This window comes from Polypterus senegalus, chromosome 3 (assembly GCF_016835505.1).
Source record: "Polypterus senegalus isolate Bchr_013 chromosome 3, ASM1683550v1, whole genome shotgun sequence".
Classification (NCBI taxonomy): domain Eukaryota; kingdom Metazoa; phylum Chordata; class Cladistia; order Polypteriformes; family Polypteridae; genus Polypterus; species Polypterus senegalus.
In genome coordinates this window covers 275,282,193-275,307,373 of record NC_053156.1, presented here as the reverse complement: position 1 = coordinate 275,307,373, position 25,181 = coordinate 275,282,193, and the positions used below count along the sequence as shown (strand labels likewise).

The following is a 25,181-nucleotide window of genomic DNA, read 5'->3' as shown; positions in this document are numbered from 1 at the left end:
TCCCGCTTTCTAATCGGGCCCGTGATTGGTGCTTTGACTGATGCCCAGATCCCACAGCACCTCCCCTTGTCTCTCTGTCACAGCCATTTCGCTTCAAGCTTTCTCGCCGAGCGGTTTACTTTACACTGTACTGTGTGTGATATTTTTTTTTTGGTTTCTTTGTGTTGAACTTCGCTTGAATTTTCACCCCCTGCAATGGCTCCCAAACGTGCTCCGTCTTCCAAGGCTGGTGCTGAGCCTAAACGCCAACGAAGAATGATGACGATCGCTGAGAAGGTGAAACTTCTGGATATGTTGAACGAAGGGAGAACGTTCGCGGCTGTGGCTGCAGACTGGCTAAGGATCTGCAAGAGCGGTCACAGGAATGGGACGACGATATGGTTCGATCGGTCCAATTTTGCAACAAGGTCGATGACGTCATGACCGCCTACAAGCTGCTCTTCGACTGGAAAAAGAAGCAGCGGCAGCAGCTGTCGATCACAATTTTTTTGCAGCCTTGCAAAAAAGAGCCAGTTCCTACTACTACTACGGATACACCTTTGGAAACCGTGGAAGAGGTGCCCCAGGAAATGGCACCGCAGTCTGAAGAGACGTAAAATACAGTCATCGGCTGCGCAGTGAAAGTCATCATCAGCTTCATCGTCATCATTTTTACTGCACAGCATATTCATCATGTCATATATAGGTACGTGTACTTCGCTATACAGTAACTGTAAACTTATCTACCAATTTCATATTGCTTAACAGTTGTCCCTGTTATTAATAGAGTAAAGGGTGGGTTGTAAACAGTACATGGAAGGTTTAAAAACGTCCAAATACATGTTAAATTATTAAATAAATATGGTGTCCTTACTTCTCGGAAATTCTGTTATTGCGGCCGGCCTTGGAACCTATCTCCCGCGATAAACGAGGGATTACTGTATAGGATTCAAATGGAGCTCTCAGAGTAAACCCAGAATGGACACATGCAAACTCCACACAGTGTGTGGGCTGTGATTTTAACAATGGGGTCTCATGAGGCTGCATCACACTACGTTATATTATTGTACATTAAATTTCATTAGTTGGCATGGTAGTACACTGCTTAGTACTTCTGTCTCACAAATGTAGAGTCCTGTGTCCAGATCTGCATAGAGACTGCATTTGGTTTTGTTGTTTTCCACCTACTTCATGAAATATGGGCATGTTTGGTAACTCTAAACTATTCTGGTAAGAGTAACTGGTAAAATAAATGCTGCTAAATAACCCAATGTGATGTCTTTAGAGTTTGGGAAGACACTAAAACTCCAGAAAGAAGCCCTTACAAACGCCACACAGAATTCCAGGAACAACTCCAACTCTTGCCTTTGGGCTGCAAGATAAACGCTATAGTTCTGGTGTGCCACTATGCCATTTTTGAATTATTTCGTATCATAGACAGTTATGTAAATCTATAAACTTAGTCTTTATGTAATATTGCGTCTAGCTTGGTTCCTAGCTAGTGCCTGATGCTTCCTGTGATCAGCCTTGTGTGATAAATAAAAATAAACAAAACAACAGCCACTTACTGTTCAGCCACAATATAGCCCTCCCGCATTGGAGTGCAGGGGACGCCAGCTACTTGGACGTGGTTGACAATTTCTGAGAAGTCAAGGCCCAAGTTGACTCCATGGATGGTAACCCGTGTTCCTCCTTCCGGAGGGCCAGCCAAAGGTGTCACCTGAAACACAACAAAACAGACAGTCATGTCATTTCTTTGGTGACACATGTGCTTGCCAAACTTTAGCAGAAATTATTTTTTGGTAGGATGACACTGGACACTGGAAGTAAATTTTATAGTAGGGACAGGCAGAATGGAGCTGTTGTTAAGGCTCTGGACTTCAAACCTTAAGGTTGTGGGTTCTAATCCTGAAATTGACACTGTGTGACCATAAGAAGCTTTGCCTACCTGAGCTCCAAACAAAAAAAAAACAAGACATATAATCAATTGCATCACTAAAATGATTTAAGTCACCTTGGAGAACGGTGTCAGCTAAAATACAAATAATAACAGTAGAGGAGAGAGTACACCATAGTGCTTCACGGGGTTGAGGTCTGCTTTTCCTCTTCGTCCTTAAATGTTTTACTTCCCTAATGACCCTTTTTACTGTATTGCTCACATGACAAATCACCTCAGTAGATGTAAGCACTCGGTTACTCCAAAATGTCCATGAAGTGCCTCCATTCAGCACAAACGAAACCTTTGAAAGTCCTCTCAGTACCTTGATTTGAACACATGTAAGGTATTTCAGTGTGACGGGTATCTCCCCCATAACTAAACCCCCCTGCATAAAGCAGCCTCTCTCCTCTAATATTCCAGCCCTAACGTGCCCCCTTGTCAGCTGGTACCAGAGAGCTGGCATCACAGTGAAGTAAATTTAAGATGTGTCAGTGCGCATGATCAGCCCAGCTCTTGCCTGCTGGGAGAGCTGCACAGTAACCTAGTTTTAGTGGACATTAATTGCTCTCCGTGTGTAAAATAAGTGTGCCACTACTCAGCCTGGGGGCCAAAGCAGATGAATCTTTCATTACTTCAAGAAATGTAGACATTGCAAAACAGCGGAAAAGCAATAAGCTAGCATGACAGAGAAGTGAAAGTCACTCGGCAGTATCAAGAGTGGCACCAAAGGGGCAGCTTCTAGGTCACTGAGGTAAAATGGAGGTGAGTGACGTGTGGCTCCAGATCGGAATCCTCACCCAGCAGAGGGTGATGCTTGCTATTTTGGGTCCATGTTAGAAATGCTGAACCATGATGCCAGTCTCAAATGTGAGAAGAGGCAGGGAAATTTGTGGGCCGTTTATCAATGGCTGCTTTTTCTTATTTCTTTGTTTTTCCCATGAAGCCAGATTCACATTTTTCCAGTTTCTGTTTTTTACACCCATTATCCATCCATCCAACTGGAGTACCTGGAGGAAACCCACGCAGACATGGGGAAAACATGCAAACTCCATGCAGGGAGGACCCAGGAAACGAACCCGGGTCATCTAACTGCGAGGCGGCAGCGCTACCCACTGCGCCACCATGCCGCCCTACACCCATTATGTTCAAATGAATTATAAAGCAGGAAAAACATAAATTTAGGGCAACATTTTAAAAATTATTTACAAACAACGAGTCCAGGCTACTGTGTGTCAGCAGGCAAATACTAAGACCGAGGTGCCCATGCTACTGGGCTGCCAGCAGTCTGTCTGTGTTCTCCAGAGACATCGGTCACACTGAAAGGTGCTAGATGAGAAATGGCAGCAAATCATGGCCACTGGAGGAGTATGTTTCAGGTTAAGACAGGGTAGTGTGGTTCAGCCTCCAGGCTCCCAAAACTCTGCAGGAGTTAGTGGTTACAGAGCCAATGGATGTCTTTCTGATACTGTTTTAAAGTTCTCAAATCAAGAAATTGCAAGCCCTTGTTTTCCACTCTCTGTGGCAGCTTTAGTAGGTAGTTTATAAAGCCCTCCATATTCAAGCAGGCACATCTAAGAGGTGTTCAGTACCTATGGGCATCAACTCACCACAAACACTGGGAGGGTGGCAAAAACTATAGGCTGCAATATAGATAATAATTCATCACTGACAACAACAACAATAATAGTAAAACCCTTGTAGTATATAGTAGGAGAGGCAGAAGTGGCAAAATAAACAATCAATATGGCAAAAGGACTTCAAATCTGTGCCTCGAATGCATTGTTAAAGGCTTATTTAAATCAAAGGACATGCTTCTTTCAAATGGGTTTACATTAAAATGTGTGTTAAAACTCTACAATGATCATCCTCCATTCTTCCCCACCAGCTATGACTTGACTCATTACGCCCTTTACATTAATTCCTGGCAAACTATAAATGTTCTCCATAGTTAGTCAATTGTAGGAAAAACTCCCTGATGCAGTGCATTGACAGGATGGCGACAGTGCATTCTTTGCATTCATTGGCAAGGGTATGGAAGACTCAAATCATGGGGAAATGTGTAAAGATTTTTGCTGGTCAATTTACTTCAGGGAGCTAACTTTAATTTATAAGTTTATGGTTTATTGGCTACGTTCCCTGTTGGAGACAGGTAAGTGAATACATTTACAGCACACACGTATATCACCTTTATCTGTAGGCACTGCTTGCTTGAAGATCTAATTTTGCCTGTTCAAAAAGTTAGCAATTTCAATGGGGTGTACTTACTTTTACACACAATTGTATATACAGCATTTACAATTTTTGTTGTTCTTAGATTCTTAACAATTAAAATTGAAAAGAAATTGAATGGTATGATCATAAAAGCAAAGCATTAATTACTGTCATTCACAAAATGACACCCATTCATAATTGTGCCTTCAATGAAAAGCAATTCAGCATGTGCAAATTGAGGGAAAATGCTTCATGTTAATGCGTTTGAGTATTGTTAACACTTATCACATATCTGACTCAGAAGCAACTGCTCAAGCTGATAAGCACACGTAACACTTATTTGATCATTGACAGCAAAAAGACATTTTGGCCTGGTCCACTCACATACAGTATATGTCTTTATGTAGCGGTGACAGAAAACATCTCAGCATTTATTTAATGAAACCTTTCATTCACTCATGTATTTTTAATGGAATACTGTACTTCGCTCAACATTTATCATTTTTAATATGTTACTTATATTATTTGTAGTGATGGCTAAGTAAAATTTTTAATCTCATGTTTTCATGGGGATGGAGATCACAAAGTTTACAGTACAATGGGCTTCAATGGATGACGTTGGGGGCCAACACCGAGCAGAAGCAAACATTAGTAAAACATTCAATGAAGAAAACTCGCATGTCAGTATGTGCACATAAAAAGAAATTGCAGTCCCTGATTGGCCATTTCCTTCCATCCAACCATCCATTATCCAACCCGCTATATCCTAGCTACAGGGTCACGGGGGTCTGCTGGAGCCAATCCCAGCCAACACAGGGCGCAAGGCAGGAAACAAACCCTGGGCAGGGCGCCATCTAGCCATTTCCAATCACATTCCATTTCATGTGCATCAGCTGCCATCTCCCTGAAGTTTTCTTCGCCATGTTGTGTTTCGATTGGTCCAGTCGTATTGGTGCTATGTTGGTAGGCGCCTCAAAAAAGAATATAAGTGGAAGCTTACATGATCTTTATCCAGTGGTTCATAAACGTAACCGGATGCCATTGAGCACGTCTCTGACTGCATACACATCTTTTTTGGTTGTTCTTGTTTACATCACCACACGGATTGAAATCGATTTTTAAAACAACCATTGTTGAATCTCCAGTTTTCACTTGTGCTGTGCATGTTATTATTCTGTTTTCACAGTTGACATGTGCAAATGGTCTATGGTCTCAATTAACAACTCATTCCTCCTTATCTTCCAAAATGTACGTAAAATTATATATACCATATGCTTTCCATCTTCTACCCAGTGATATGTTCCAGCACGTGTAACTAAGCCATTTAAGAATTCACACAATACATGACGAGTGACACAGTGGATGGCAGAGCTACTTCACAACTTCAAGTTTCCACCCAGTCACTGGAGTGCAAAAGTCCATATGGAAGGGGCACATCATCTCTATTGTCTATGAGTTTCCACTAGAATCTTTGCATTTCTCCTATTTATGACATATTTGCCTACCTGACAGTTTTGTTCAAAGGAGCCATAAAGATAATGAATAGATAGATAGATAGATAGATAGATAGATAGATAGATAGATAGATAGATAGATAGATAGATAGATAGATAGATATGACTGCGGTGGGCTGGCGCCCTGCCCGGAGTTTGTTTCCTGCTTTGCACCCAGTGTTGGCTGGGATTGGCTCCAGCGGACCCCCATAACCCTGTAGTTAGGATATAGCCTGCGGTGGGCTGGCGCCCTGCCCGGAGTTTGTTTCCTGCTTTGCACCCAGTGTTGGCTGGGATTGGCTCCAGCGGACCCCCATAACCCTGTAGTTAGGATATAGCAGGTTGGATAATGGATAGATAGATAGATAGATAGATAGATAGATAGATAGATAGATAGATAGATAGATATGACTGCGGTGGGCTGGCGCCCTGCCCGGAGTTTGTTTCCTGCTTTGCACCCAGTGTTGGCTGGGATTGGCTCCAGCGGACCCCCATAACCCTGTAGTTAGGATATAGCAGGTTGGATAATGGATAGATAGAGATAGATAGATAGATAGATAGATAGATAGATAGATAGATAGATAGATAGATAGATAGATAGATTTTTTTTTTATTTTTTGGGCACAGGCAGGTTAAGCAAGTTCCTCAGGATCACACTCTGCGTAAATGTCCTAGCTAGTAAACTACACTGTCCATCCCCATAGACACACATCTTATGTGTGGACTAATTCAGTTGTTCCTAGGCTTCCAGAAGTGAGTCTTTTTTACTCCGACTGCTGAACGATCAACTCAATTCAGTTTTACTTTTGCATAGTCCTCTTCACTGAGGTTACATTCACACTTTTCACATTGTTTATAAAAATATCTCAGCCCACATTAAAATGACCAAAAATGCACATGACGTAGCAGCTTGCCTACACTGGGCATTCATGCATTGGTGTAAAAATCCTTCAAGCAACAGTAACTGCCAGCCACAGGATTTATTACGATGCTATAGTGATCACTAAATGATTTGCTATTTGTACATGTATGCAGCATTTAAACGGCACAAAACTCAATTTAGATGTGCACAGGTAAGCAACACAGAACGTGTCATAGACTGCAACTCTTCTATGTCTACTACGTTGGAATATATTTTTCTTCAGTACAGGGTGACCAATTAGGGAATGAGATGTTGTAATGAGCAGGATCCAATCATGGAAGAGACACTTAAAAAACACAAAAATTTCAGAGTGTGATTAGATTGTGTTTTTAAAAGTCCACCCGTCCACATTACAATACGGGATTTTTCATTTCCTGGGGTTAAAAAAAATGGAGGGGTGGTGCAGATGAAAGGCAAAACTGGAGACTAATGTCTGCAATTCTTAAATGAAAACATAGTAATGTGGATGTAGAAGCTCAAAATGCTGTTAGACGCTGACAGGTAAATGCAATTACAAAGTTTAAAAATGACTAATTACATAATGCTTAATTACATATACATAATGCATATACATAATATTTAGAAACATTATACTGTATATTATAAACATAATAATACATAATTACATATACATAATAATGATTTGTTTAAACAGACAGGAAAATGAAATGGCTCAAAACTGATTAACATAAATGGAGCCGTCTATTAATTAGTTGTTGAACTATGGCCAGTTGGCAATGGAGAAGAGAAAAAAAAAACTCCAGTCAGCAGCATCCTTAGAGAAAATAAACCTCTGTGGGGTTCATGGTCAGTTGTAATAGACAAAGTCGGACACAGTCACTGTCCGAGAGACCCAAGACAAACAGACAGTAAGTCATCCATACTCTCCCAGAAACCGCCCCCCACTCCCGAATGTCTCTTCTGGCCACACATTTGGGTTGAAAAAATAACCAGAGGATTACTTACTATAATTATAGAGGCAAGATATTTTATAAGGGGAAAGTTCTGTCTGTAAGTTTTCACAGGAGGAATGACTCTGCTCCTCAAAATCAATGCAGTGAGCTATTTATTTACATAGCTTTGATTTTGTTTTTATAAGGAACCCCACCCTCCCTGAAATCAATATTATCACACTTGGGATGTCTTCTAATTTGACCCCATGTGAATGTGCCCTGTCAGTCAGGGCTGTCTACGAGACTGTGATCAATGCTAATGGGGCGGACTTTGGGTCCCTCTGGCTCCAGCCTGGCACAAGACAGTTGATTTGGAAAACAAATGAGAATTCATGTTATAGAGGGAAATGTCACGGGCAAAACTTGATTGAGGTATTCTGTTTGGTTCAGAGTTGTCAAAGCTGCTGCCTTGTTGCTCAATGGTCCAGGCTCACTTGCTGGACTTGTCACTCTCTGTGCAGATTTCACACATTCTCCCTTGGTCTGTGTGGGTTTTAAATGTTGAGTTGACTGGGGGCTGCAATGACCCCACAATAAGTATGTGTGTCCTATGATGGACTGAGATCCTGTCCTGGGTTGAATTTCACCTTGTGTCCAATGCTGCCAGGAAAGGCTCTGGCCCTGACCACCCTCTAAGGCAACATCCATAATTCTTCGTTTTCATTGAAAATGGGGGTTTTAAACAAAAATGAACTTTGTCCACACTAATGTTTTCACGTCATTTATCTATTTCTATTTATCTACAGGGCGAGTCAAAATTATGTTAACAATAAAGGTACTGCTACATATATACTTATATAGAATTTTTTATGGACAATTTATGTGCCACATATGGTACATGTGTCGAACATGAAGGTGAACCGGTTGAGACATTCCTGTAAATCATCTTGCACATATGAAGTATGTTTTGTGAATAAATTGTTTCTGCCATTCAAATGTTAACATAATTTTGACTCAGCATGTATATATCTATTTATATCTATATGTATTTATATCTATATCTATTTATCTATCTCTGTCCACAGGAAAATGAAGGAAAATGTAGTATACATGATGTAGACATTCGCATACACTAAACATGCGCACATCACAAAACTCTAGAGACTAGTAAATTATTTGCCTTTTGTGCATTTACGTAGAATTCAAACTGTTGAAAACACACTTTGGATGCATGCAAGCAAGCAACACAAGTGCCATGGAAAGCAACTTTTCTATGTCTGCTATGTTGAAAAATGTGTTTTTTTTCCAATGAAAGGTGACTAATCAGAAATGAGACGTGTAAGATCCAATCAGAGATGGGTTATGTAATACGCATTATCCAATCAGAGTAAGTGTTTTGGAAAATTGGTGTTTTCGCCTGTCCACACCATAACACTGCGGTTGCATTTTCTGAAGTTTATGGCTCTGGGGAGCGTTTTGAAAAGTCTATTTTCAAGGGTTAAAAATGCCAGGGCAGTGTGGTCAAAAGGTGAAAAGAGAGGCTAATGTTGGAGCTTTTAATAAAAAAATGTAGTAGTGTGGATGGGGCCTGATTGGCTTACACTAGTTAAGAAGATTATTACAGATGTGCTGTAGATGGCCTGGAATAACAGGACAGACTGCTATTTTTTCAGTCTTTTGTATGTGCAGTAGAAGAAGTCTTCAGGTAGCTGCATGAGAGCACACGCACACACACACACTCGCTCCTACACGCACACACACACCCCTTATTTGTGAATTTTCCCAGTAGGCCCTTTAACATTAGTGCACACTGCGTATGATTTTTTTTTCCTTTCTTGTTTAACTCAGGCTCAGACCCTTTTTATTTGCCCCTTTCTCTCTTGTCTCCTCACACCCACATTGCAGAAGGGGCTGGTGGGCCCCCACGTTTTCACAAATCCCTTTCCCAGGCTTTGATGTAGTCTCTATCCCTCTCACAGCATCTTTCTTCCAGGATCTGGCCCAGGCCTCCCTGCACAAATTGATTTTTATTTTACAGTGGAAGGATTGTCATTTTAATCGCACATTTTATCAGTGGAATGCTTTTAACAGTGGGCTGATGTTTTATTCATAGGTGTGCGCTTCTTAACTTGAGGCCCTGTTCTTTTGCATCATTGCATCTCCACGTTCTCTGAGGAAGGCCTGTGCCATCAGTTGGCACCTGGGTTCACTTCATTTCATCACAGAGAGCAGATCATTTTAATGAAATAAGGAAATGCATTTGCCTTGCCGCCCTGACGGCTACAACTGGCTTAGAAGATGCTGGCTGAGAAGACGTTACTTGTGATTGCTCATCTGGCAGGAAGGCCATTTAGTGGACCTCTGGGCTTATCAATCAGTTGTCTCAAATTTAAAAAATGCTTATTGCCCCATTCACCTGCCTGAGAAGAACCTCCTGATTATCTTCTGGTGTAAGCAGCATTGAAGTTCAGGTGGTATTCTGAGAGGTTATATCCTCTGTTATCTTTCTTATTACCACCCTTCCAATCCATATCATGTGGTACCAGTGAGATGGCGTGGCCTAACAGGGTGATTCACTTAAAATATAAGTATAAAATATTAGTTCTGCCCCTTTTTAATGGCCTGTTTAGTAGTGAAATGATACTGAACTCCATAAACCCCTTGAGGGCTACAAAGACTGGCACTCTAGGTACAGTGCATTATGCCAGGCCTTAGAAACCTAGTGGCTGAATCAAAGTGTTTCCAATGGAATGACCCTGAGACATAAAATGGAAGCCCAGTTTAACCTGGGTGGGCACTGCACAGCACCTGACTGATATGCCCAATGCTTTTTGAGATGACCTTATTTATTCATTGGAAATCACCATGGCTTAGAAGAACCGAGCCTCCTCTTGAATTTAGTGATGCTGCAATTGGGCAGTTTGTGTCATATTACACAACCATATTAGCGATTATCTTTTGTAGCCTTAATTCACATAATCTTAGCCAGACGGTGGAAATTAGCAGTGCATTCCCATAAATCCATCACCTAATGTGACATACCCAGCCAGTAGTCTGTTACTCGCCCCGACAGAATCATTGGAGAGGGGGGCTGAAAGTAGACAACCAATGAATACTCATCCAGAAGTAGAACATGATGTGGAATAAGGAACTCTGGAGCTTTGGACCTCAGAAACGGAAGAGACGCTTGTCTGTCCGATGTCTTGTGTTGTATGTACCAAGACAAAATGGAAGAAAGAAACAAAAATAAAATGCAGAGATTGCAGTTGAACTTGCCATAGCCGGTAGCTCTTTGTACAGTGCCCACTCCGTCAGACAGCATGCTATTGGCACTCAGAAAAAGGGGTGAGCAGAATTGTGCTGGAAAGTCGCCACCCAGTCAATGACTAGAATTTACCTAATGTGACATCTGCTTTAGATACATCGATACCAATACAACGGGTGATGGTGCAGATCCAAAAAGTAGTTACCCTGAATTACTCAACATGCACCTGCACCTCCATCCATTGCTACCTCTTGTTGGCTGAATAAATAGCATGCAAGCTGCCCGAGTAAAATAATGGAACCGTGCCACAAAGTTCATTGGCTTTCAAATTCTCTCACCCACTAGATTTGCAGGTGGAATACAAGTTGGGACATCCCATTTGGAAACAGAACCATTGCGATCCTCTGGAATCTCATCTTCCAAGCCCTTCTGGGCCCAAGAACAGCCAGGACCCAGAGGAGGGATGAGCACATGGCAGAGCGTAGCCTGATTCACGCATGGTGTCTCTACACAGACATTTCATTATTGCCTTTATTTAAAATGATTTCTAGTGCTGGTAGGGGATTACACGCGTTTAATATTCAAGCGGCCGTATGCAAAGCATCATTTAGCAGAAATATGAAATATTCATTACACACACTCCTAAATGGATACAATCCAAATGTGAGTGAAATAGAAATCAAACCACTCATCACAGTATGCTGCACAGAATAAACAAATTTCTTATTTGGAAACGATCTTACATTAAATGTGTGCTTCGGGACCCCAAGAGATTTCTTGGTCGTCCAGTAGGCAGACATCTCTTGGGGAAGCAACCTTGTTCTGAAAATAAAGCGACAATTAATTTATCTGCTGTGGGGTTGTGGAGCAGGGGATCAGGATGTGGTTCTGGTGACACAGAGTAAGTGTGCGTCAATTTATATCTAAATAAGTGCCACCTGGGGCAGCAATGTGTATAAAGAGACTGTCACACCAAATGGGTTCAGGTACAGCCTGGGCTTCTCATAGGGTCATTATTGTTACCGCCTTGTTTGTGCTGAATCCTGCATTTGGTGTGTTTCATATTCCATTTCAAAGTTTAACTGAGGACAGTCGACTGCCGTTTATTTATACCAAGCGTACTGCTGCATCCTCTATCTGGCTTGTCAGTAGTTTCATGGCAGTTTTGGGTCAAAATCTGTGATCTCGGGCTTCTTCTGAACTAGCCTAAAATGTGGCTTCAGTGAATTGCTAATGTAAAACACAATGATCAAACAGACAGACACCCTTATTTACAAAAGAGCAACAGAATTGGGATCAAGATCCCTCGTTAATGTATTTGAGCTCATGGCAGCCATCTCATATATACTATAGCAGCTATGCCCAGTACCGGATCAAAGCGGTTCCACCATCCCTTAGTGACAAATTACCAATAGACTATTATCAGCAGCACTGAGAATGGAATTACAGTAACAGCCTGCGAGTCCTAGTGTCAGCTCGGTTAATAGTGGCTTAAATCAGAGCAGAAAGCTACTATCACATAGAAAGGAGCAACCGATCAGAATCTTGTGATTTGCAGTACCTAGTGACAGAGCTGTATTGGGGAGACTCAGGTGCTGGAGTTAGAAGTTATTTAATTCATAAAGCATTGTGCTGCACTAAAATTAGTCACATACTGTATAGGGGCAGGGTCAGATAGCAGTGATCCCAAATACTGGGGTCTAAGTGACAGAATATGGCAAGAAATAGCAGAGAGTTCAGACAGCAGCAGTTCCCTATAGTATGCCCTACTGCAAAACTTGGTTCTGGTGTTAGAGACCCTAACTCTTTAGCTACAAAGTGAGCCTTGTCTTTTAAAAGAGTGCTGGCCACATGATCTGCATTGAAAGAATGCATTCAAATAAGCTATTGAGCCAGATGCAGTATCCGGAACCACGGTCATCAGAAAGGTCTTGAGCCAAGAAACAAAGTAAAGAAGAATTGATGGTAGAAAGGAAGTGCAGGTCAAACATGTGGGTTTTCAGACAAATAGTCAAAAGTGGTCAAAAGGGATGGACTAATGGTAAGAATCCACAAAATTCAGAGAAAGAACCCTTTCCCGGGTAGGTTGGGCATCCAGTGTTTGTCAAAAAATGGTGTAGAAACAAAAATCAAAACAGAACACAAGAAATCCTCTTCATGGATCTGGATGGTTAATCTATCATTGGCATCACAGAAATACAACATGGCAGTACAAACTACTTCTTTCTTGCACATTACTCCTCACCAAGTGCCGGCGCAGAGCTCTATGACAACTCTCAAAGTAAAATGCAAGAATGAGGATACAGATATGAGGACACAGATTTGTTCAAATACATCAGAAACAAACCAGACCTACACTTGTGTTCTGCGTCCCACCTTATGCCTACCCAACTAAATGGGCACGGTCAGCAGCAAGCAGCATGCCATGGATGTGCGGGAGTGAAGCCCTTCCTGACAGTGGCACACGCCTATCTGTTCTCTCCATTGTTGGGAGTACAGAGGCATACTAGGAAATGGGACTCCGGTGACAGCTTCATACAGCAGCATCCCCTAATGCTGCAGCAGACTGTGACCAGCATCACCTTCTCAGGAGTTTGCGTAGTTAAAACATCAAGAGGTTGTTTCTACAGAGGAGACCAGTTTAGAGAGTCTTAAAAAGTTAAAAAAAAAAAAGCATTCAACCACTTGGACGTTTTCACTTTTTATTGTTATATTACACTGAATCACAGTGGATTTAAATTGGCTTTTTTGAGACTGATGAACAGGAAACAACTTTTTAATATCAAAGTGATAAGAGATTTTTGCAAAGTGGACTAAATCAACTACAAATCTAAACCACAAAATAATTTATTGCATAAGTATTCACACCTCAGTCACCACTGGCACTTCCAACTGGTTTGAGTCACAGAAACAGCTCCTTGGAGATCACCTGTCTGTAGTCAAGAGGTTTCAATTGAACTTCTTGTGAGGCAGTATACACATGACATCTCAGCTAGAGCTTCTCAGAAGGCACATGGGAGGCACTGAACTCAGACAGAAGAAGGTTCTGTGGTGTGATGAGACCAAAATTGAGCTTTTTGGCCATCACATGGAACATAATTAAAACACAACATCCCTACTGTGAAGCATTATGCTGCTGGGATGCTTATCTGCAACAGGCCCTGGAAGGCTTGTGAGGGTAAATAAATAGAGAAAAATATACTAGGAATCCTGGGGGAAAACCTGACACATTGTGCTCTTGGGAGAAGTTTGTTTTCCAGAAAGACAACAACCACAAGCATAAAGCCAAAACGACACTCCAACGGCCTACCAATCAGCAGTGTGAATGTCCTGGAGTGGCCGAGTCAGAGTCCAGATCTCCTGTCAGAGCTTGAGAATTTTATAAAAAAAGAACAGAGAAAAAAAAACAAAATGTGACCAGATATGCAAAGATGATATAGAGAGAGGCCTGTGCAGACAGATATCATGGATGCCAAAGATACATCTAATAAATACTGACCTGAAAGGAGGTGAATACTTTTATGATCGATTATTTTGTGTTTCATATTTAAAATTAATTTAGACTACTTTCCAGAGATCTGTTTTCACTTTACCATTAAAAAAGGTTTTTTGTATGTGTCAGAAAAGTCAAATTAAATCCATGTGATTCAATGTTGTATAACAGTAAAATGTGGAAAACTTCCAAGGGGTTGAATATTTTTTTACCAGAGCTGCCTTTACCAGAGCTGAGTCCACTTTTAGCATTCCAAAATTTGAACCCAGTTTTAATGACAAGATCTGGAGGTAAGTCCTGTCTATCCTAAGAGTGACCTTCACTTCTGGAGATTTACTTTGTCTGGTCACAATTCCTACAGATGAACTCAGTCAGAGCCTGTCCATAGTACACATTTGGGATGTGGCACCCATTCGGGAAGTGAACAACCAACAACTTCAGAGATTAGCCCCGACTTGACAGCTGTGAATCAGTATGGGACAGCTGTGCACATGAAGATGAACCCTAAGGAGTGTATGAAGAAATTCAGTCAAGAAATATCAAGTGGCAAGATATACAGTATGCCTAAGCCCTGTGTGCCAAGGGCACTGCCTGCTGGCGCACCATCGCCCACACATACAAATTTAAAAAAAAAAAAAAAGTAATGATTTTTTTTTTCTCTTTTGGCCGATTGATTCTTTTTTCTTATTCATGTCCCAATGGAATCCACCCACCGCCTAATTAAAATTCTAACATTAAACTCCTATCAGACTTCTCTCTCTGTTTAACAAATCTCTGTGCTAAATGTAGCTATTACCATATAGTTAGAGAATTAGAGATTTGTTTTTTTTCCATATCACAGGAGCAGCTGAAAAATTATCAAGATGTGGAAAAAAGAAAAACAAATGACCCGAGGCACACGGCAGACATGGTGTTTCATGCCTGTATCCTTGCCTGAGTAAAATTACTGCGGTTCACCAGGCACAGGACGTTGCAGATTAGACAGCACAACTGTACATAAGCCAAAGAAAACCATCTGCAGGCCCCAAGCTGCTCCTTGTGTAGCCAGTGACTCGAGACTGTGACTGGGAGAAGCAGGTCACTTTAGCTGGAGAGGGCAGCAAGTAGGAAGCAAAATGGAGATGATCATCTATACCCCTGCCTCCTAGCCATGGAGAATCTCTAGTGTCTTAAATATAGCATAATGGAAAATGTTCAGAGCGCCTGTCCTCTTTGACCTGTCTATCACTACTGCCAGACAAAATCCCACTCAAGTAAAATGATATGTTGACGTAGGCACACAAAGGACCTTATCTTATATATATATATATATATATATATATATATATATATATATATATATATATATATATATACAGGGGGTCCTCAGGTTATGACACAGTTCCGTTCCTACAACAGTGGTGTAACCTGAATTTTGGTGTAAGTCGAAACACACCCTAGCCTAAGTCACTTACCTATCTTAATACATTTGCAAAATCATAATCTAGAACATAAAAACACAACTAAGCCAGAGAAAAAGGAAAAGGACCTAAATATACTGTACTGTAGTAACAGAAAAAATGAGTTAAAAAAATCCTTACCTGTATTCCTTCTCATGTCTCAATCTTTTGAAATTTTTATGGGAGTGAGCGTTGTAAATCCGAAACGATGTATGTCGAGACGTTGCAACCTGAGAACCTATACTATATATATATATATATATATATATATATATATATATATATATATATATATATATATATATATATAAATATATATGGTTGAATAGTTTACTGTCAAATAATGCAAAGAGTACGCAACATGTGTTTCGCCCTAATTCTGGGCTCATCAGGCGTACACACTCACTGCTATATACAGTACATATACATATATACACACACAAACACATAACGTCAGTGCCTTTCCTTTATATTTGTGTGAATGTCTCTCCTCCAGTGCTCCCTCTCTAGAGTGTGTTCCCATAAAAGCCTGCTTCTGAGATGCTATTATTATTTTTAAGGCGCCTTTCTCACCTCCTGTTTGGTTTTACACTTTCTGTCTTAGATGGCAACTCTCTCAGCATGTGCCGTTAATCCTCTTTGTGTGTTTTACACTCGCATTTCCTTCTTTGTTGTGTCACCAAAGTCAAACTGAACAATCAGATTGCTCTGATGGGCTGGACACATAGACCTTACTGTTTTATTATATAGTACATTAGCACAGAAAGGAAAGCAACATTGATATAGCGACTCTTCTTTAACAGCCAGTGTCATTTGTTCCCGTGTCTGCTTTGTTCATTACTACCTGTTAGTATTTGACTACAAATGAAGGAGCAAACTCCACAGATATAATGAAAATAGAAACACAATAGTAAAAGAAAGTTAAGTGCTTAAAATTATGACAAAGAAAACACATTTCTTAATTTCTTTTAAACGTAAATATCATACTAGAACACTTTTCTGAATACATAATAAGAGAAGAATAAAGGCCAGCAAAACGATTAGACTGATAAGTGTCTGGTTGAAATGAAAGCCAGTGGCCGCAGTGGTGCTCCAGGACTGGACTTGGGAACCCCTGCTGTAGATTATACACCATGTTTGAGATGGCAGTAGAAGAATACCATGCTGTATATGGAAACCACGATCTTGCCAAAAGTATAAAAAAATACTGTATCTCTAGCTTAATATATCATTGCATTATAGAGATGAATAAAAAGAAAACAGCGCTTTAGTATGGAGTCCAGCGAACCCCCAGAATAAAATACTTTCAGGAAGAAGGGTAGCATATGCAAACTATAATACAGAATGTGGAAAACTTGGAAAATCCTTTCTTCTCAGTCATGAAAATTCTCACTTTTTATGTAAAGAGGAATACAGCACTACAAAGGATAAAACATTTTAGTATGAAGGCTAGTGCATAGAGTAGAATAAAGCGGCACAGCCCAGAGACGAGTATGTTAAAACACGATACCCTAATATGAAAATGGTTATATAGAATCGAGCATACATGATCAGATACCACTCTATAAAAGAGAGATCAGTAGGTTAAAACACAATACCCCGGTGTAGAAATGACACGATCAGATGTAACTTCAAGTAGGAAAATATTACCAATGTGAAGCAAAAGATAATATACAGCCAAAAGAAGATGACTGACAAACTCCCACGTGTCCTGCCCCCTGCTTACCTCTGTGATGCGAGGGTTGGTGCACTTGACGTTCTTGCTCGACAGGTCCAACCACTGGTTGATGAAGGGGGCACAGTGCTGCCGCAGAGTACAGCGACTCTCTCCACTGCACCAGCCACATTCAAACTTGCGCTCGGCCTTCAGGCAGAGGCCACAGCTTTCTCGTTGGGCTGCACATTTGTAGAGATGAACTGCAAAACGACAAGAGAAAGGTAAAGGGTAAGACCAAAATAATGGGTAAGCCACCTGGGGATTACTAAAAAAAGAAAAAACGGCACACATGTAGCTGACAGGCCTTTTGTCATGAATCCATCTCAGCCAGACCTCTTGAACTGTTCACTGTGTGTGTCCACAATAAAGGACTTGAAAAAGGCCTGAGGGGACTTCATGCAACAGACTATGAGCTTTTGCCAAGATAGACTGGCACACACTTGCAGAAAGAAGGTGTTCAGTCTTATGATTTAAATGCAAACATTGGGTTTCAAAGGTCAACATTTTAAAGCAACTTAGAATTTCTTTACTCAAATTAATTGTTAATGTATTCATTTGTAAACTGGCTTTATTCAAGAAATGGGCACAGCTGGTAATCATATTCTAGTCCTGAAGATAAAAGTCCTTTCTTCTGCTTATTGTCAAACTCCACAGGAAAAAAAATGTCTAAATTAACATGGACTGATCAGCATTGCAGAAGTACACATGGCATCTACAGCTCATAAAAAATAATGTTACTTATATTTCACTGTAATTTTAATGTCACTAGCTAATAATGCTCTATTGTATATCTGACCATACATTATATTAATTTATTTTCATACTCATTTAACGATTTTGTTTGCTGGAGCCAATAATGGGAGCCACTGGTGTAATGTGAAGATCAGGACAGGACGCCACTTTAGCACAGCTAACACAGGTCAGGTCAGGTTGAGAAGCATGCACTGGTATAGTGCGTTGCTGCCCTCACCATATGACAAAACAGCTCAGGATCCTGGTTGGCAAGCCCCAGGCAGACATGCGGTCCAGTCCCACTCTCCAGAAATGAACATCTATCTGTTGCAGCCTGGTGTTACGTGGACGTCCCCTTGGCCAACAATGAGGACCCTGCGAGCCAGATCAACCTCAGGGAATCACACTATATGGCCATAGTGCTGCAACTGACAGTCCCTCACAATGCAGGTAATGTGCCTCATTCAGGACTCCATAAGCAACCGCTCATTCGACACAAAGTCAATCCAGCGATACACAAGGATTCTCTGAAGAGACACAAGGAGTCCAGTCTTCGTCTCAGGTCACTGGATAGCGTCCATGTCTCTCAGCCATATAGCAAGGCAGGAAGCACCAGGACTCTGAAGACTTGGACCTTCGTCCTTTTGCAGAGATATTGGGAGTATCACACACCTCTTTCTAGCGACCTCATGACCCCCCATGCTCTCCCAATCCATCTACTGACTTCATAGTAAGAGTCGCCAGAGACATGTATGTTATTGCCAAGGTAAGTAAACCTCTCGTCAAGGCTGACACTGTCTCTGCAGACAGACACACTGCTGCTGCTATGCCCAAGAGGTCATTAAAGGCTTGGATCTTGGTTTTTATCCAGGACACTCGCAAGCCCAGACACTCAGACTCCTCACTCAGTCTCTCGAGTGCCCCGATCAGAGCCTCCATTGACTTCGCGAAGATCACATCAGCAAAGTCAAGGTCAGTAAATCTTTCCTCACCAACAAATGCCCCACGGCTGCTGGACCCACGACCCTGCACAACATCCAGTCAATTCAAGCACTGACAGAGTAGAAGCAAAAACAAACCCCTGATGAACCCCAGAATTAACTGGGAAAAACGCAGTACTATACCAGTACAAGTACAAAGACAAACTCAGGCTAGAATCAAACAAGGGCCCAAGTGTCAAAAAGGTGCAATGCCAATCCCATGTGCCATCCACACATAAATCCTTAAGCCAATTGTAACAATGCCATCTTGATACCACTGACTGTTTTGAAGTTTTTACATATAATGTTTACATTTGGAAAGCAGTTTCTTTCAAGTTTTCAGTCGTTCACGATGCCAGCCACATATATGCTGATGCCAATTGTGAATGATTTCAAGTGGTCTTTCTAACCTTACCAAACACCCAAATTAAATATGTGAACACCGATGCCAACAGTTAGTGTGTGAACAGTCCTTGTGTTTTGTTTATTTTCTCTGTTTAACTGGTGGCAGATAAAGTTGCCTTTTTACGCCTGCATTTGAACCACACATGTTCAGTGAAGTTAGTGAAGAAACAGACGTTAAGATCTTGTTAAGCCGGAAATAACTTTGCATTTGAAAAAATAAAATGTGTTTATCAGTAAGCTAAATTGGCTGGTTGAAAACTAAACTCGGCTCCCATAAGAAGAGCATTAGCTTGTCATGCCACCTGCTGTCTTCTTGTCACTTTACCTTTAATGCTTTCTGGATTGTCAATGATGAAATTTCCATTCCACACCACTGAGAAATTCACTGCCAAATCGCTGATGTCCATCCCATCATAAATATACTGCCAGGGAAATAAACACAAAAAAACACAAAAATGAATCACATCAGCACTTTTTTCATGTTTCACAAGATCCCAGATTGATCTACTACCAACGTTAATAGTGGCACATACCGAGCTATTCTGGCACTGCACACTTGAGCTATTAAACCGAAGTGCAGGAACCCGGTGGCTGACCCCTTGGATGTCCAGCACGCACTCGTAGCCACGCTGACCTGACTGAGGCTGGGGCAGATTTCGAGCTTTCAGAGTGATGGGCTTTACCTCTCCTACATGGATGAGGACTTCCTCCGAGGGTACAAGTTGTGGGCAGTCCTGAAAAAGAATGGAGACTAACGTCAAATAGGAGAGAATAGGAAGTGGATAAACTTGACTCTGCAAATGGCAATGAGATGAGCACCATTTACTAAGGGTGCTACCTTCCTGTGGATGGCTGTAAGCTGCATATGCTACGTGAAAACTGCATTGCACTTAGCAGACTCAAATATCACACCCAACTTAAATCCCCACAAATAGTTTCACTGTTCTAATGCATTTGTTTTTACAGAATTAATGATTCATAAATTATAAATGATACAATAATACTCCAGTGCAATTAAAGGGCACCTTATATTTTCCCAATGTGGGCCACCAGACTGTATATTTTGTACAGTACTGAAGATCTACACACTACATATTATTAGATAACTCATTCAGCAGGTGTAATTTTAATAATAATGAACAAGCCCTCCATGCATAGTATATCTGTCTTATTCCCTTACCAATGAACTCCCACATTTACCTTTTCTACAGTTCCTTCCATCCCTGGCATACTAAAAACTCTCTACCTCTTTCTCAGTTCCTTAGACTCCACTACGTCTGCAGTGATGAGACTGATGTCTGTAATGAAGCCTTGAAAATGAGGAGTTCCTTTATTGATAGAGGGTACCCTTCTCATATTGTGGACAGGGCTCTCAATCAGACCAGTAATAGACACTTGTAACATCAACTCTAAGAGGAACACCAACACTGAAACCCACACCCCATTGGTCCTCCCACTCTACCCTAACACTTTTCTCTCCCACAGGTCACCAAACACAACTGAACAATTCTGCAAACTGATCCTTCCAAAGGAGCCCTTTTTCCTAACCCTCCTATGATGTCCTTCTGTTGACCACCTAACCCACTTCTCATCCACAGTTCACTTTACAGAGGATGGCCTCATTCCCCACCAGGCATGCTGAGCCTTAGTAGGAGCCACTGTGTCTCTGGTAAGTATGTCACCAACAATACCCTTGTGTCTGGTCCCTCTGGTAAATTTAATATTAAACAACAGGCCTCTTGCCAGTCTAAAAATTTTTTTTACTGCATTTTTTCTTGGAAATGTCCAGCCATTTGCATAGCTGAAACTGGGAGACAGCTAGCAGACTATATCAGGGAGCACGTTTGAGCCGTTAAAATCAAAAACCCTACAAAGCCTATTGTTATGATTGGATTCTTTCTTTAATTTTTCTCTTGTTTTCTATAAACGTTTCCTGCAAAGTAAAATCTCTTTCTGGGGTATTTAGCTCCAAAGAATTCAAAATTGCCATTACGTAATTTTTTTGAATTACCATTTGAAAGTTTTATATTTTTTCACGTTGTTCTGTGATGTTATGTTTGTTTTGGTGCATTTGTCACCTTCTGTAGAGAATAGCATTTCCGTTACCATGATGACACTCCCATCATCCACTGGGAGGTTATGACTCCTGGTGCCATTGGAGTGACGGCATTTAGACCACCACATGTATTCTATGAGGGTTTTGTGTGGTTATTGTTGAACCTCTGCATGTTTCTTTGTACTTTGATTTTCTGGTTAACATTTGGAATCAGTGAAAGATCAGTTAGGTCTTTCTGGTTGTCAACCCTGGCACATAATTTTGACCACGTCTCATTCTCTTAGTCCTTTTAAATTAAATCTTCTGTGACTTGTTGAGAAAAAAAAAATCTATTGTGCAACATTTCACATCCCTTGATCATAGCCACAGTGATCTGTCTCTCTGTGTTCTTTCACAGGGCTTCAAAGAGACCTTTCCAAGAAAATCAGATGAAGCTAAGACCGTTCTCAGACTGGGATCCCATATTGCTCCAGGTCTTAATGACTGACTCACTTCTTAATATCCTGCTTTATCTTCTCTTATTACACCTTTTTCTCACGTACTTTACCCTTTCAGCGTGGAAATAACCTTTTTTTCCCTAAAGTCACTTATTCCCTGACTGAAATTTCTGCTATCTTATTAGTAAATTAGTTTTAATATGTTAATGTCTTTGAAGATATGTATATTGTAACTTTTTTCATGTACTTGTAAGGCCCCATATGTGCAAAACTGGAGTGTCAATCCCTTAAATAAATTAGCATTACTAGGTGACAGCATTTAAGGGGTCACGGCAGTGTGATGTAGTGACTAATTAAGCCTGCTACAGCCCACTGTGTCACTCCGTCACTCAACCTGTCTGTATAGCAGTAGTGTCAAATACCTGTAAACAGTCGTAGTGGGACTCATGGCGTACTCTTCTCAAGCTCTGTCAGGTGAATGGAAATCATTGATAGGCAGCTTCTTTCAGGTCTCTACAGAGATGTTTGATTGGGTTTGAGTCAGGGCTCTGGCTGGGCCACTGAAGAACATTTCCAGAGTTGTCCCTAAGCTGTTCCTATGATGTCTTTGCTTTGTGTTTAGGGTCACTGTCCTGTTAGAAGGTGAACCTTCTGTCCAGCCTGAAGTCCAGAGTACTCTGGACCAAGTTTTTATTAAGGATAGCTCTGTACTTTGCTGAATTCGGCTTTCCCTCAACAATGACTATTCTTCCAGTCCCCAACACTGCAGCAAGATGCTACCACCACCATGCTTCACCATTGGAATGGTATTGTGCATGTGACCAGAAGTGCCTGGTTTCCTCAACATGCAATGCTTATAACTGAGGCGAAGTATCAGAGCAGAGAATCTTATTTCTAATAGTCTGACAATCCTTTAGGTGTTTTTTTGTAAATCTTCAAGTGGGCTTCCATGTCTCATCTGGCCACTCTCCTGATTAGTGGAGTGCTGCAATGGTAGTTGTACTTCTGGAAATCCTGGAGTGACCATCAGATTCTTGTTCATCTCTTTTATCCAAGCTCTTCTTTTATGATTACTCAGTTTTGCGTGGTGACCAACTCTAGGAGGAGCTGTGGCTGTCTTCCATTTACTGAAAGAAATGTGAACCGTCACTGCTGGAGACATTGTTTTGTAGCCTTCTGTCTCTGAGCTCTGCAGGCCATTCCTTTCACCTCACTTCTTGTTTTTAGCTGTGATGCACATTGTCAACTCTGGGACCTTCTACAGACAGGTGTGTGCCTTTCCTAATCATATCCGAATTGAATTGACCACAAGTGGACCCCAAACAAGCTGTAGAAACATCTCCATGACAAGCAATCGAATGGGAATCACCTGAGCCACATTTCAAATGCCATAGCAAAGAGCCTGAATACTTGTGTCGATATGATATTTCGATTTTGTATTTTTAATTTACAAAAGCTCCTAAAATGCTGCTTTGCTTTTTCATGCTTGAGTATTGAGTGTCGAAGGAAAAAATAATTAAAGATTATTTTTTGAGTCTAATTTGTTCAAAAATGTGAAATTTTACTTTTTTTAAGTAATTTAACATTTTCTAAGAGTATGGAGCATCTGAAATGTTGGGAACCACTGGTAGGAATAATGAGTCTTGTGTTGCCCTGCTTGGTTAAGAGCTCTTCACTTGCGATAATTACTTTCTTAACAACAAAAACGTCTTTCTTGTACAGCCCAAAATCACACAAGGAATTCTTCAATGGGCTTTAATAGGCTACGTTTTTTGACAGTCTTCCAGCCTTGACTCCCTAGGAACACTAGGAAAAACTCCCAAAAAAACCCTTATAAGGAAAAAATGGAAAAAATCTTGGGAAAGGAAATTCAGAGAGAGAGATTCCTTTGCAGGTAGGTTAGGCATGCGGTGGGTGTCAAAAATGGCGTAAAGACAACACACAAGTAATCCTCGTCACAGAGCTACTGTAGATGGCCAATCTATCACTCCCACATCAGAAATACAATACACTACAGCACAAGAACCTTTTTTCAAAACTTTTTACTTGATTATGTAAGTCTCATTGAATTACCTCTTCTGCTAAGTGAATAATACTTCATGAAACACCAGCAGGGTGGACGGATGAAAATTAAGACGTTGAAAACACAGCCTCTAACATCGCTCTAATTTGTTTGTGAGTGATTGTGTAAGTACCGCATGTACTAAACAGTAAATTAGTAAAGGAGAAAGGACAGCAGGACCACGTCAGCTGTGGAGCTCAGCTCGGAGTAAAATGAAGTGAATGAAATGACATGAATGGGAGGGGAGATGATCACGTGACTCCCCCACCCGCCTTAACTCTCAATCCCTCCAAAAAACACAGTCTCTCGGATCCCAACTCTCCTTTATATATATAGATTATGTGGTGCATACAACTGTTTTTAAGTTAGTATGCCCCACATGACATCCTCCTGATGTACCCCCAAATGAGAGTTATAAACCTGGAAAACAGAAGCTCTTGACAAAGCTTGCAAGATTAAGGCCTAAAATAAGACAGTCACCAGTCACTAATGCATACACTCAGTCTGGGCAGAGACTACAGGCTGATGAGCTGTCCTTGAAACTGCAAAGTCACAGACCATCCATCACATTAGTTGGTCTGTAATTAATGAAATAAACAAAATGAGCCACAGGTTGCCGGAGGCAGAGCACCCTCACCTCAGAGACATTGACTCGGCCTTCCTGAAAGGAGCAGCTGGTAGGGTCGTGAGTGCACAGGTTGCGATATTTACACCAGTGGCAGCGGAAGGCACTGTTCACACAGGATAGACACCTGAAAAGAAGAAAGAAAAACAAAAAAAGGACATCATGACCCCCTAGGGACAGACCAGAAGGTGAGATGTTCAACTTAATGGCTTTCTGTAGTCAGTAAAATCTCTCACGCTGGCAAGTGCAGACTAAACCGAGTTGCATGTACCTCGGAGAACTTTTGTCAATTATGCATCAATGTCAACAATTAAATATTCATAAGGAATTGAGCGAGGAGCTCGTTCTCACACGTTGTAAACAAAGCCATGACAGCATTCCATCTCCATGGGGGGAGCCAAGAGATCCCAGCATCAATGAGTGCAGCCTCCTGCCGGTGGGCAGAGGATCAATGATAGAAGATGGAAGACAAACATCAGCAGAATGTCATGTGATGGCTGGCATGGGGTGTAGATGGGGGCACATAATTGAAG

At 41.2% G+C, this 25,181-nt stretch overlaps 1 protein-coding gene across 5 annotated transcripts in view; it reads right to left on the bottom strand.

The window, feature by feature from the left end:
• The window catches only part of plxna2 (plexin A2), a 333,056-nt gene that overhangs the window by 83,873 nt on the left and 224,002 nt on the right, over positions 1–25,181 (bottom strand). For all 5 annotated transcript variants that reach the window (XM_039749202.1, XM_039749204.1, XM_039749205.1 and 2 more), the window contains exons 9-13: positions 24,661–24,775; positions 20,002–20,202; positions 19,794–19,890; positions 17,361–17,551; positions 1,548–1,699 (exon numbers count right to left, since the gene is read on the bottom strand). In XM_039749202.1, the coding sequence (XP_039605136.1) occupies positions 1,548–1,699; positions 17,361–17,551; positions 19,794–19,890; positions 20,002–20,202; positions 24,661–24,775 (756 nt within the window). The remainder of the gene's footprint in view (positions 1–1,547; positions 1,700–17,360; positions 17,552–19,793; positions 19,891–20,001; positions 20,203–24,660; positions 24,776–25,181) is intronic.